The 14,622-nt window shown below is 40.2% G+C and overlaps 1 protein-coding gene across 5 annotated transcripts in view; it reads left to right on the plus strand.

Annotated features, from left to right (window-relative positions):
• Positions 1-14,622, plus strand: part of LOC127791504 (probable bifunctional methylthioribulose-1-phosphate dehydratase/enolase-phosphatase E1 2) — a 95,404-nt gene that overhangs the window by 26,519 nt on the left and 54,263 nt on the right. For 4 of the 5 annotated variants that reach the window (XR_008020959.1, XM_052321417.1, XM_052321418.1 and 1 more), the window contains exon 5: positions 2,658-2,753. The exons of the other annotated variant lie outside the window; for it this stretch is intronic. Coding sequence is in view for 3 of the 4 variants with exons in the window: in XM_052321417.1 (XP_052177377.1) it covers positions 2,658-2,753 (96 nt within the window). In the remaining variant the exon portion in view is untranslated. The remainder of the gene's footprint in view (positions 1-2,657; positions 2,754-14,622) is intronic. 5 annotated transcript variants of the gene reach the window in all.

Consider the following 14,622-nt stretch of genomic DNA (forward strand, 5'->3'; position numbering starts at 1 on the left):
ACAACACTGTTCCAAATTTGCAATCTTTTCTTAATGTGCCCAATAGCCCCATTGTTAGAAGCAACATTGTCAATTGTGATTGTGAAAACCTTCTCAATACCCTATTGTTTCAAACACGCGTCAATTGCTTTACCAATTGTCTCTCCCTTATGATTTGGAATTTCACAAAAGTTTAAGATTCTTTTTTGTATTTTCCATTCAAAATCTATAAAATGAGCCGTAAGCACCATATAGTTGACATTTTGAATAGAAGTCCATGTATCAGTGGTAAGGGAGACTCTTTGTGAATTCTTAACAAAAAATGACTTCAACTTCTTCTTCTCATCATTGTAAACTCTAATTATATCCCTAGCAATTGTAGTGTGTGAAGGAGGATCAAACTTAGGGCATGCAACACCACAAAATAATCTAAAACCTTCTTGCTCCACAAACCTAAATGGCAATTCATCAATGACAATCATTTCGGCACATGCTATCCTACAAGCTGCCTGACTAAATCCCATAGTTAGAAGATTACTACCTCCAACACTTCCATCCTCATTGTCACTATTCTTTAGATAACGTAAAATCTTATGCTTCTTATCTTTTACTCTGTAAGGATTCTTCTTACATTGATTGTTTACATGGTTCCAAAGAGTACTTGTCCCATTTTTTCTAGTATCACTTGCATAATTTTTACCACAATAGTTGGACACAGCTCTAGGGTTTGAAGGGTCATCCACTTTTCTTGTAAAATGATCCCATACTTCAGATTGCTGCCTAGGTTTCTTTTTCATACCTTTGTCCTTAAACTTAGAAGGTAATGGAGGTTTAGAACCACTGCCTTCATTGAGGTTTTTAACGGATGAATCATTGATGCTACTATCTGTTTCCATCTGCCATTGAAATTGAAGCAATAAAAAATTTGAAATGAATCATTGGTGCTACTTTCATTGAGATATTTTCTTAGAAATGAATTATTTGGAATTAACATTGACTGAAAGATCAATTCTCAAAAAAATAAAAAATTCTAAGCAAATTAGACTGTAGTATAAGTCTTGTAATACATCTAGATCCATGAACACTTAATTATGAAATTTGTTATGATTTTAATATATTACATCAAGAAAATAGAAAAACTATTTTCAAGTTTAATCCTCATTCCAACTGAGCGGCTAGTGGCCACACAAAGAAACAGGGGTGCTCATGTCATGTGGCAGGCAAACCACAACAGTCAACAGGAGTGTTTTGCTCTCTAGTAGGGACAATTAATATAGGCTACTCCACACTTGGCCAAGACCCATTTTAGGCTGCAGTTAGTCAATTGTTAGCCGAATCTCCTATCAACTTGAGAAGTGCTCACGACCTATTTTAGACCCAATAACAACAAACAAACAAACACTAGACATTAATAAAATACGCACACCTACCTATTGGAGAACCGGTCTTCGCTGTCAAGTACATAGAATGGTCCTCGTTGGTGAGATGGGCGAACTGCTTCGGCCCCAATTATGTCTCGTAGATAGCTCTAGTTCCCCGTCGGTCCTCTCTTCTGCCTCGATCTGCCACAGCCGGCAGTGGAACCGTGGGCATGGCTGCCGACGATAATCCAAGGATGAGGAGAAAGAGAAAGCAGAAGAGAAGACAATGGAAGGGTGCAATAGAAGAGAAGACGATGGGCCGCTGAGGTGTCGAGGGATTTGTGATTGTAGGGGCTGGGGTGTTGATTAGGGTTGCGCTGGTGGGGGAGGGCCGGAGGGGTTTACCGATTAGGGTTGCGTGGGTGGGGGATGGGGCTACTGATTAGGGTTGCGCGGGTGGGGGAGGGGGCTGTCGATTCCAATTAGGGTTGTGCGGGGCTGTTGGGGTACTTTTTATAATAATATTTTTAATTTTTTTTTTTATATTCTCTTGGGCGGTTCGGTTTAAAACCGAACCGCCAACTGTACAAACCACGAACCACGAGGTTTGTACAGCCTCCAAACCGTTTTGGACTGCAAAAAAAAAAAAAAAAACCCGACCGGTTCGGTTCGGTTCGGTTTGGCCGGTTTCCACGGTGCACTGGTTTTTTTGAACACCCCTACCGAGGATGATTTTCTGATCCTATGGAATTAATGATGAAAGTCAACCTTTCTGTTTTTTTTGGTAGTCTCCTAAACTGTATAGTTTCTTAAGCTATATAGTTTTCTAAGTTGTATAGTTTGCTAAGCTATATTTGCAAGTTCTTACTTCTATATAATTGTACTACTCGACCAAAGAAATATAGTGAAGTTCATTATTCTCCAAATTCTTCACCTGTAACCTAATACCACCTAAATTCTATCACACAATCTATTAAAAGTCCTATTACAACTAGATAAATCACAAGCTCCTAATCACATAAAACTAGTATCTTTATTGTTTTGAATTTCCTATCGTTTAGATTGCTGATTTGTTAATAATGTTGCCTATATTTTCTGTAGGTTCTTTAATTCAGTTAAAGCTTATAATATTAATTTTTCAATGTGCCAACATATTTTCATTTGCATAGCAGTCAAGGGAAGAAAAAGTTTGTATACATTTTATAGATAGTAATGAAAAAGAAAATTCTATGGGATGATATTGTTTATATATTTTCTTTTTCTGTTTTGGATTTTTTTTTGCTTGTTTTAATGCATCCTTTTATTTATGTCCTTCAGGTTTGTGAGATATGTAAGGCTGGTGCTGTAATTCACAGCCATGGAATGGAATCATGTGTTGTAACAATGCTCCATCCCTTCTCAAATGAATTTAGAGTAATTGTTTGAACCTCAACCAATTATTGGAGGAAATATTTTTCTGTCTTCTCTTTTTTTATTACCTTCGATCTACTATTATTTCTTATATAGCTTGTATGGATTATGCGTGCTTCATGTGGATATATGTCCAAATACTGAATTTATCTACTTACATCTTTGGAAAATAGGCACAATTATATAAAATATTTTGAAATGCTTATAGTTAAGATAAATGTAATATATAGAGTACTATTGAGTACTTGTGTGTTTTTTTTTTTTTTTTTTGGGGGGGGGGGGGGGGGGGGGGGGGGAGGTTTAATGAATGAGGAGTATGTATAAAATACTCTGGAAAATGCAAGTCTATACTTGTCTATATACAAGTTTCTGTATTTATACATATAACATCCTTGGGAACATATATGTTGAGCTAGATTTGTTTCACACGTATGCCAAGCAATTACTAAATGTGAGGGTTTGACATTTAGTATTTTACAATGTTAAGGGACTTCTTACAAAATGTTGCTTGGTATGATTCTATGTATCTCTTCTTCGGTCAAACTAAGACTGGAAATTGTTACATGTGGTCCTCAGAAACTAGTTACCATTCCTTGTTTATCTGGAGAAATTGTTTATGTCTGACCCGCATTTCCTCAAGCTCATTAACAAGCTGTCTATTTTCTTACTGTAAATATCTTGCCAAAAAGTCACCAGAAGTGAAGTTCTGTTTTGGAATCTAGAATGAATATCAAAACCTCTCTATGCTTGGGTGAAGTATTTGATGCAAGTGTCCATATTAATGCCTTAGAAGATTAACATCTTGTTGATGTGGTTGAAAAAAAAGATTGGGTAAATGCATGGCTTCTAAGATGCCATGTATGAAGTGAGTTGCAGAATGATAAGTATATGATTATGGATGCAAGAGGTTGTCAGATCCAAAGGATCTGGCAAGGTAATTTGAATTATGTGAGGGAAATTTTGAGGGAAGATTCGAATTAGGGAGGGAGAGAGAGGACTAGAGAGAGAGAGAAAGTAATAGAAATGAGAGGGAAAAGATCATTCTCATTCATGACATGATCCCCATCCTCCAAATTGGCTTATTTATAGCCATCCATACACACTTCTAGAGTGCACCCCACCAGATAACCTAATTGCCATAACTGCTAAGTAACAATGACAATAACAAAAAAAATCGAGAAAAAACGAAGCCAATTACAATGCTTCCCTTACTAACACCCTGTTAACCCACTCGTGGAAATTGCTGGAGCAAGGCTGGCAAATATTCCCAATATGTGTGGTTTGGGTGTAGGTGCATCCATTAGGCCTGTAGTACGTAGGGCTATGTTTTGTAGGAGCAATTGTTTAAAATAGCTGCTGCTGAAATCTTTTAACCTTCAAATAGACTTCATCCCCAACCTTAAACGTCATTTCCTTCCTCTTCCTGTCCACTTGCTATTTCATCCTTTGTTGGGTCACTGTAAGTTCTCTTTTGATCACCCGTAAGGCTTCTTGTCTTTGCCCCAAGTATTGATCCACCATGGTCTTCGTAGGGGTGTAGTGCATGATTGCAGGTAGTATAGGGGCCTTGTAACCAAATAGAGCTTCAAAAGGAGACCTCTTGAGCGAAGTGTGGTAATTGAATTTGTACCACCACTGTGCTAGAGGTAGCGACTTACTCCAACTCTTCGGCTTAGAAAAGCAGATACATCTGAGATAGGTCTCAAGACATTGGTTCACCCTTTTTGTTTGCCCATCAATTTTTGGATGGTAGGCCGTCGACATGTGTAGACCAACCCCCAATTTATTGAATAGTTCCTTCTAGAATTGACTAGTGAATACCTTATCCTGATTCGACACTATTGATTGAGGTAAGCCATGAATTTTGAACACTGAATCCATCAACTTCCTTGCCACTTCTGAGGCTATGAATGGATGTGCCATACCAATGAAGTAATTGAACTTAGTTTGTCTACTACTGCCAGAATTGTATCAAAACCTTCTGACCTCGGTAATCCCTCCACGAAGTCTATAATAATCTGTTGCCAAGCTTGATCGGGTATAGCTATGGGCTGTAGCAAGCCTAGGTAGGGTACTTGTTTGTGTTTGCATCGTTGGCAAGTTTGGCATCTTAGTATATATTAAGTTACACCTCTTCTCAATCTCGGGCAATAGAACAACTATCTCACTTGGTGGTAAGTCACATTCTGCCTGAAGTGTCCCCCTAAGGGAGAGTCATGCATAGCTTGGAGTATCCTCTCATTGAGTTGCACATCATTTTCAACCACCATCCTCCCTTTATACCTGAGAAGCCCTGCCACCAAGGTATAGTCTTTTCGGCCTTGTGGTTGCACAACCAATTGGGATAGTATTTCCTTAATCCACGCTAAATGTTCATAGCTGCCTGATATGTCTTGAACCCATTCTAGCACAACAACTGACATAGCTTGGCAACTTCTTCATTCTTCCTTTTGAGATAAGGCATCAACCACCCTATTCTCGTCCCTTTCCAATATTGTATGTTGTGTGTGGTGAAGCATCAAATGATGCCGTTTGACGGAGGGTAAAGTTGGCAACCTCAGTAGCCCAATTGGGTGCCTGATGGATGGCCACTTGGCAACCATCCAACGGCCTTTGCTTTTCCCGACGCTCCTTGATTGTCCTTTGGCCTTTTCTGTTAATCTTGCTTCTCGATCATCCCTTGGCCGTCGATTGTGCCTTGTCTTGGATCCAATCTCAGCCGCTCAGATTCATTATATATTGCTACTGTGTCTCAAGATTGTTCGAGGGTGAAAAAGAAGAAAGAAAAGAGAGGAGGGCAGAGCGATTGGCAGAAGGTGTTTTCGGTGAGCAAGGGTTTCTCAGTTCTCTTTGTTCATTTATCTTTGTGTATTCTCTGGTTCTTAGGGTAAGCTTCTAATCTTTATTTTGTGATTAAGAGGCGGCTTTGTTAGAGAACCATTGATGTACAATGAGTGAGAGAGTTGTATGCATTGAGGGTGTATCTATTTTCTCCAAATAGTGCAGTGAGCTCTTCTTGCCAGAGTTCAACATGGATGTAGCCTTATTTTGGGATGAACCACGGTAAAATCTTTGTGTCTTTTTTCCTTTCTTATGCTTGCGTTTTTATTATTTGAGTAAGTTGTGTGATTGCCTTTTGCCGTGCGTGTTTATTGGATTCTGAGATTATTTTTTGTTGTGTTTGAGTCTTCCGCTCTTCTCAACATTGTATGGTCTAATTTAGGTCCAATAAATTGGTAACTCCTTTCCTTTGTAACTGAGTGTGGATCCTTTGCTGTGTTAGAAACTTGAGGCTCTTGTGGTTTGTCTTGATCACGAATGAATTTCCCTCCTAATACCTCCATTTGTCCACAACCATTAACACTGTAATCAACTCTTTATCGTATATGCTCAAGCCCAAGTGCTTTGGAGCTAGGGCTTGGCTAAGGAAGGCCAATGGTCTACCATCTTGAGTTAGCACAACCCCCACCCCTGTTTCACACTCATCCATTTCTAGAGTGAAAAGTTTTGAGAAATTCGGTAGGGCTAGTACTCGTGCTTGAGTCATTGCTATCTTCAACATTTGGAATGCCTCCTTTGCCTCCTTGTTCCCCCCAAAATTATTCTTCTTGAGCAATTCAGTTAAGGGCTTACTGCTGCTCCCATAACTTATGATGAATTGCCTGTAAGACTTGGTTAAACCTAGGAAGCCCCTTAGTTCCTTAACCGATTGAGGTCTTGGCCATTCCAGCATGGTTGTGATCTTCTTTGGATCCGTACTGACCCCCTGCCCTGAGATGATATGGCCCAAGTACTCCACCTGAGTTTCAACAAAGGTGCACTTGACTTTTTCACACACAACTAATTACATTTGAGGATCTCGAAGGTTAGTTTGAGGTGGGTTATATGCTAGTCCAAGTTTGGACTATATATGAGTATGTCATCAAAGAATACAAGAATAAACTTTCTCAAGTAGGGTTCAAAGATATGGTTCATAAGGGCTTGAAATGTGGCTGGGGCGTTTGTCAAGCCAAAGGGTGTGACTAGGAACTCATAGTGCCCTTGATGGGTTCAAAAAGAAGTCTTGTGGGCATCGGTGGGGTTCATTCTAATTGGGTGGTAACCAAAAGTTAGGTTTATTTTAGAAAAGGCTGTGGCACCAGTTAGTTTGTCTAGGAGGTCCTCAATGATAGGGATGGGGAATTTGTTCTTGGTTGTGATTGAGTTTAGTTGACTATAGTCTACACAGAATTGCCATGTCCCATCCGTCATCTTAACTAACAAGATTGGGGAGGCAAATGGACTTTGACTTGGTTGGATGATGGCCTTAGATAACATCTCCTTTACTAGCTTCTGAATTTCGGCCTTTTGCAAGGGTGAGTATCGATAGGCTCAGATGTTAATGGGCTCTGTATTTGGCTTTAAATGTATAGAGTGGTCTAGGAATCATTGTGGGGGTAGAGTGGTGGGTTTAGCAAAGAGATCCTCAAATTCCATTAATAGTGAATATAGGGAGTCACAAGTATTTACCTCATTGGTAGCGGCCTGACTGTGGATTATATTATTTCTGGTTGTCAGTCTCCCCTCCTCCTCTGTATTGTTTCCAACTTCCAAAACTTACATAGAATGTAGGGTGGCAATGGAGGCCTTCCTGTGATCTAGCAATCTTTGCATTTTACGACCTGACATCACCTTGCATTCTTCTTTTTCCATCCATCCTGTCATTGTAATCTTCTTCCCTTCTATTTCAAAAGCGACCTCTAGAGTATTGAAATCGAACACTAAGGGGTTAATTGTTTTCATCCAATTAACCCCTAACACAATGTGGCAACCCTCTAGCTTAAGGATTCGAAGGTTTGCAGTAAACTCCTAGCCATGCATCTTCCCCTTAAACCCCTGACATTTGTACCTGTTAATCATTGTGCTCCCATTTGCAATCACAATTGATAGGGGAGTGGTTTCTTGTGTGTTGCACTGCAAATCTAAGGTAGTCTCCTCATCGAGGAAGCTATGGGTGCTCCCACTGTCAATTAGTTTCATTAGCTTCTTCTTGCCCACCCCATCCTTTCACCTTAATTATCCTTCTTGTGGGGCAACCATGCAATGCATGCATGGATATTTCCCCATTTTCCCTTGTACCTCCACTAGTGTCTTCCGGTTCTTCCACTTCTTCCATCCGCTTTTCATTCTCCTCTTTCTGCCCTACCATCTGTATTAGTTGCCTTTTGCATTGGTGTCCAGGAGTGTACTTCTCCCCACATCGGAAGCAGAGTCCTAACTGTCGCTTCTATTCCACTGACAATGACTTCCCTGGAACTAGATTGGGAGAATTCTTAAGGATCAGACTTCCCTTCTGAACCATTTGACTACCCCCATTCGGCTGTATTCCACTGATTTGCGGGCTGTGCTCTCGGAATCCCTTAGGTGATATCTTGTGTTTCCGGGCAAATGCCTCCAGAACCATCTCTTGGAGGTGAGCCTGCTTTGCTGCTTGCTTGATCGTGGTCGGCTGTAACATTTTGACCATCGGCCTAAGCTGCTCATCCAAACCATTGATGAAACTTGATACAAAATAGGATTCATCTTTTAACAAAATAAAACAAAACAATATGGAATGCAATGATATCTTCACACATACCATCTAATCTACATACAACACCTTATATACACACCAAAAGATAGAAAAGTAAAATCCATAAAACATGGATACATGTAACCCATGAAACATGGATATATGTTTTCTCAATTTGTGGGATCCCATAAAGTAGGGATCCATTGTCCCCATTTCCTACATTTCTACACTCCCCTTAAGCTAGCTTGAAGATATCTTCCATGGCAAGTTTGCTCACTAATTTTTCAAATTGATTTTTGTGTAACCCCTTTGTAAGAACATTGGAGACTTGATCAACTGTTAGAATGTAGGGCATACAAATTACCCCATTATCAATTTTCTCCTTGATAAAATGTTTATCCACCTCTACATGATTTGTCCTGTCATGGAGTATTGAATTATGGGCAATGAAAATCGCAGCTTTATTATCACAGTAAAACTTAGCTGATAAGGGAGTAGAGACCCTTAAGTTCTCTAGAAGTCTTTTTATCCACATGACCTCACAAATCCCATGGGCAACTGAACGAAATTCAGCTTCAACACTACTTTTGGCCACCACGTTTTGTTTCTTACTCCTCTAAGTGACGAGATTATCTCCCACACAGGTGTAGTATCTCGATGTTGATCTTCTATCAGTAACACTGCCTGCCCAGTCTGCGTCTGTATAAGTCTCTATGTGAAGATGTTCATGTTTTCTGGAGAACAAATCTTTTCCAGGAGTTCTCTTTAGGTACCTTAGAATTCTGTAGACAGCTTTAAAATGTTGTGAACCTGGTGAGTGCATAACTTGACTTACTACACTTACTGCAAATGCTATATCATGTCGAGTGTGGGACAGATAGATGAGTCTGCCCACAAGCCTTTGATATTTCTCTCTTTCTACCACATCTTTGGCTTCGATAGGTTGTAGCTTCAAATTAGGTTCATTGGGACTTTGACCTATTTTGCACCTGAGCATTCCTGTTTCTGTGAGTAAATCCAGGACATACTTACGTTGGTTGACAAAGATTCCCTCCTTAGATCTTGTAAACTCCATCCCAAGAAAGTACTTTAGGGGTCCCAAGTCTTTGGTCTCAAACTCATATGCTAGTTTCCTCTTTAAGTTCTTCAATCTCTCCCCTGTCATCACCAACCATTATTATATCATCCACGTAGACAATTAAAATAGCTTTCTTACCGTCACCAGAGTGCTTGAAGAACATTGTGTGGTCTGCTTGGCTCTGAGTATAACCATAGCTTTTTACTGCCTTTCCAAACCTTTCAAACTACGCTCTTGGGGACTGTTTCAGACTATACAAGGATTGTTTTAGATTGCATAACTTGTTGGTACCAATGCTCTTCTCAAATCCAAGTGGGAGGTCCATATACATTTCTTCCTCCAAATCGCCATTTAGGAACGCATTCTTTATATTGAGTTGGTGTAGAGGCTAATCTTGGGCCATCGCGAGAGAGAGGAGGACTCGAATAGAGTTTATCTTTGCCACTGGAGCAAATGTCTCTTGATAGTCGATGCTATATGTTTGGGCGAACCCCTTGGCAACAAGTCTTGCCTTATACCTCTCTATGCTTCCATCTGCCTTACATTTTATAGTGAAGACCCATTTACAGCCTACAGTTGTCTTGCCTTTCGGTAGTTCCACAATCTCCCAAGTCCCGTTCTTTTTATGAGCATTTATCTCCTCTTTTACGGCTAGCTTTCAATTCGGATCACCTAGAGCATCCTGCATTGTTCTTGGTACATGGAAGTTAGAAATATTTGAAAGAAATGCCTTGTGGTTTTTGGACAGTTTTTGATAGGACAAGTATTTGGGAATATGATGTTTAGTACAAGATCTTACTCCTTTACTAGTTGCAATGGGGACATCAAGATCATGCAAATCAACTGAGGAAGAATTTAAAGGAGTAAGTTTAGAATTACCTTGGGTGGAAAAAAGGACCATTATTCGAAGATGCCAATTGCTCAGTTAGTGGAAGAATATTCGGATCAATAGCATTTCTTTGAGATTTTCTTCTGATATAAAACTGAAGCTTAGGTTTCGAATTGCTTTGATCCGTTTGTAGTAATTCTCCCCCTGGTTTCGACTCCATTATGCTTGGCACTTGTGAATTGGACACATCCTGTTCTTTATTGTTTTGAGCACCAGTTTCCTTGGATCATTTATTAGAGTAGAGTGCAGTGTCAGTCATATCAAACATAGTTGGAAGAAATTCATAAATTTTCAAAAGATTATCTTCTTCTACTGGTTTAGAAATTTACAAAAACATTATCTTCTTCTACAATATTCTCCCCTTGGAGATGATTTTTGGTAAAATAGAGTTGATTCTCCATGAAAGACACATCCATGCTTGTGTGAGTTTTTTTTGTCAAAGGATTAAAGCATTAATACCCTTTTTTCCTAGGAGCAAAACCAACAAAAACACATTTTTCAACTATTGGATCCAATTTCTATTGAAAAATTTGTGGAATGCAAAGAAAGCAAGTACATCCTAAAATTTTTAAAGGTAGCTCAGAGTACAATTGACACATAGGAAAAGTCTTTTTTAGGGAATTTAAAGGTGTCTTAAAGTTTAAGACTCGAGTGGGCATTCTATTGATTAGATAGCAAGTAGTTAAAATAGCGTCTCCCCAGAAGTATTTTGGGACATTCATAGAAAACATAATAGTGCTAGCTACCTCAAGTAAATGTCTATTTTTTCGTTCAGCTATGCCATTATGTTGAGGAGTTTCACGACATGTTAATTGATGTAAAACACCTTTCTCTTTCAAAAATCCCCCTAAACATTCATTAAAGTATTTTGTTCCATTATTAGACCGAATAATACAAATTTTTGTTTGAAATTGGGCTTTGATCGTGTAAAAGAAATCTTTGAAAACACTTGGTATGTTGGATTTCTTATTAAGCAAGTAAACCCAACATAGTCTAGTATGATCATCAATAAAAGTTATAAACCATCTTTTATTAGATAAAGTGGTAACTTTTGAGGGTCTCCAAACATCGTTGTGAATCAAATAAAATGGTTTTGAAGGACAGTAAGGTTTGGGAACAATTTTAACACAATGATCTTTAGACAAATGACAACTTTCACATTGATACATAGTGCAATCCACTCCTTTAAACAATTTTGGAAACTAGTGTCTTAAATAAGGAAAGTTAGGATAGCCTAGCCTAAGATGCCATTGCATTATTGGATCAGAAACAAAAATTGAACTCTTACCCCTCAATTTGTGAGCTTTTTTATTACCGAAGAAATCCTCAATGAAGTAGTAAGGTCCGTTTATCTCTCTAGCACTGCCAATTGTCTTCCTCGAGTTTTGGTCCTAAAATAGGCAATAAGAATCAAAGAAGGTAATGCGACAGTTAGAATCTTTTGAGAGTTTACTGACAGACAAAAGATTACAAGTAAGTTTAGGAACATGAAGTACTGATTGAAGATCAATACTTTTAGAGATTTTAATGAGGCCTTTGCCAACAATAGAAGAAAAACTGCCGTCTGCTATCCTTAGTTTCTCACTACCTGAACAAGGAGTATATAAATCGAAAAGATTGGGCAAGCTGGTCATGTATCAGATGCCCTTGAATCAATGATCCATGGAACAGATTTAAAGGAACTCGACAAGGCTAAAGGAGTTCTACATTAATGTACCAAAGAACCATTAGGTGTACCAGGTAACGAATTGGACAGTAACAATGTCAAGAGTTGTTTGAATTGCTCTTTGTTGAAGGAACCAGATGTGGAGGGAACGTCTGACATGGTGGTGGTAGGGACCGATGATTTGTTGATTAGTAAGTGACTGCACATTGTAGATCCAATCATCCTTCGCCTTTTAATTTGAGTTGGCTGGGTTTGCTGGATCTATTTGACGGATCTGGCAGTTGGATTTGGCCTAATGAGTCAACTCTGGTTGACTAAATTTGAAGCGGGTCATAATTGGGTGGGTCAGATCTGACCTAGATCTGGCAATGATCTGGATTTGCTTAAAACATCGCCAACAACAATGGAGAAATCCCACCATTAGTCACTGGAGAACAGACCAAGTTGGACGGCGACGAGCAGTGGCCGGCGGCAACGGATCGCGACGAAACCACAGGGATCTGGAAGATTTGAGAGAGACGAGTCCAACAGTGGCGACGACATCGTGATTGGAGTACTGGAAAGAGAGATCGGAGCAACAAATAGTAGCGATGGTTAGACTGATGGCGGCCGTGGCAGCGGCAATGGTGGTCAGACTTTGGGGGTAGGCCGATCCTAGGTCGGTGACATCAATGGCGGTGGTTGCTGGAGGAAATGATGGCCGGAAAAGGCCTATGGTAGAAGGCAGGTGCAACAGTGCGACTGGAAGGGAGAATCTAGGTAGCATTGTATGGCGACGTGTGGAGGCTCACCTGTGGCTGTGCTCCGAGGGGGTGGCTGATCTGATGTCAGCGACAGTGATGGTGGTGGTGCGTGATTGGCAGGCGATTGTGGGCAGGTCTTGGCCGTTGATGGCAGAGGCTTGCTGTCACAGAAACTGGAGATGAACGCAACTTCTGGAAACGACGGACATGAGACCCCTTGTCTTCTCTGCTCTTGGCGGTTGACGGCAGCGGCGAGTTTGTCTGCCAGAACAATGGCAAATTGATGACGGCTGTGGGTGGCTCTGATACCATATAACAAAACAAAACAATATGGAATACAATGATATCTTCACACACACCATCTAATCTACATACAACACCTTATATACACACCAAAAGATAGAAAAGTAGAATCCATAAAACATGGATACCCATGAAACATGGATACATGTTTTCTCAATTTGTGGGATCCCATAACGTATGGATCCATTGTCCCCGTTTCCTACATTTCTACACATCTAATGTCGAATGGGAAATCAAAAGTAGGGACCTCAATTCTTCAAACTTAGTCTGATATTCCTCTACTGCAGCCTCTTGCTTAAGTTTGTTAAACTCTTCTATGACATCCGTCTTTGATTTCTCCCCAAACCTACTACATAGGTTTGAAACAAACTCTGGTCAGCTTAATTTGGTTCTGCTGCCGCTCCACCCTCGGAACCATGCATCGTCGCATCATTGAAGTATGCGGTCGCAATACTCACCTTCTGCTTTTCCTCCACTTGGTATTGATAGAAGAACTCTCACGTCTTCGGATCCACCATCGCGGTTTAACTGCTTCCAATGCTGGGATCTCCATCCTTGGCATTGGGAAATTCACCCGAACTCCTCCGCTTCCCCTGGTTGCCATCTCTCCCTTTAATTCCACCATTTCCTCAAATCCAAGGGACTGGTGGTTTGATGCTTGTCCCTAGGCGATGACAGGATTGGAGTGGTAGCTCTTGGGGGAAAACCCATCGGTAGGTTTATGTTTTGTTGCCGAGATAGAAGGCTTAAGGTAGTGCTTTGTTGCTGGCCTAATCCTGAGAGTTCTTCTTTGAGTCCGGTCATCGTCCTTTCCAACGTTAGCAATGCTTCTTGAGTCGCCACATTTTCGGATTGACTACGGTTCACCTCTTCTTGCATTTGTTTGATTCCTATTTCCATTGTTTCCGGTCGATCCTCCATCTGTTCCTGATTTTGTCGTATTTTTATCTCCATTGCCTCTAATTGAGATTCCCACTACGTTCATGTTCCTTCCGCCATTCGTAGCCTCTAAATTCGTATCTGGATGCCTTGAGATTTGGTTAGCAATCACCAAACTCACTATAGTCTCAATTCACAGGCTTGAGATCACTTGGCTTTGATACCAATTGTCAGATCCAAATGATTTGGCTAGGTAATTTGAATTATGTGAGGGAAATTTGGAGGGAAGATTCGAATTAGGGAGGGAGAGAGAGGACTAGAGAGAAAGGGAAAGCAATAGAAATGAGAGGGAAACGATCATTCTCATTCATGACATGATCCCCACCCTCGAAATTGGCTTATTTATAGCAATCCATACACATTTCTAGAGTGCACCCCACCATGTAGCCTAACTGTCATAACCTCTAAGTAACAATGACAATAACAAAAAAAGGTGGGAAAAAAACAGAGCCAGTTACAATGCTGCCCTTACTAACAGCCCAAGGCTATGACAGAGGCAAGGTTTAATGCACTTGGTTGTTGTTGAGATAAAGAGAGTGTTTGGCTTAGCTTAAATTATGGGTAAGTGGGGCTTATAATCTCTTCAAGAGCTGCAAAATTTTTCTACCTTTTTGGCAAATCATGAAGAGTTGATAAGAGGTTGTTTGGCTTACACCCCCCCCCCCCCCCCCCCCCCCTCTTTTTTTCCAAGCTCATAAGCTTT

Source organism: Diospyros lotus, chromosome 15 (genome assembly GCF_014633365.1).
Source record: "Diospyros lotus cultivar Yz01 chromosome 15, ASM1463336v1, whole genome shotgun sequence".
Taxonomy (NCBI): domain Eukaryota; kingdom Viridiplantae; phylum Streptophyta; class Magnoliopsida; order Ericales; family Ebenaceae; genus Diospyros; species Diospyros lotus.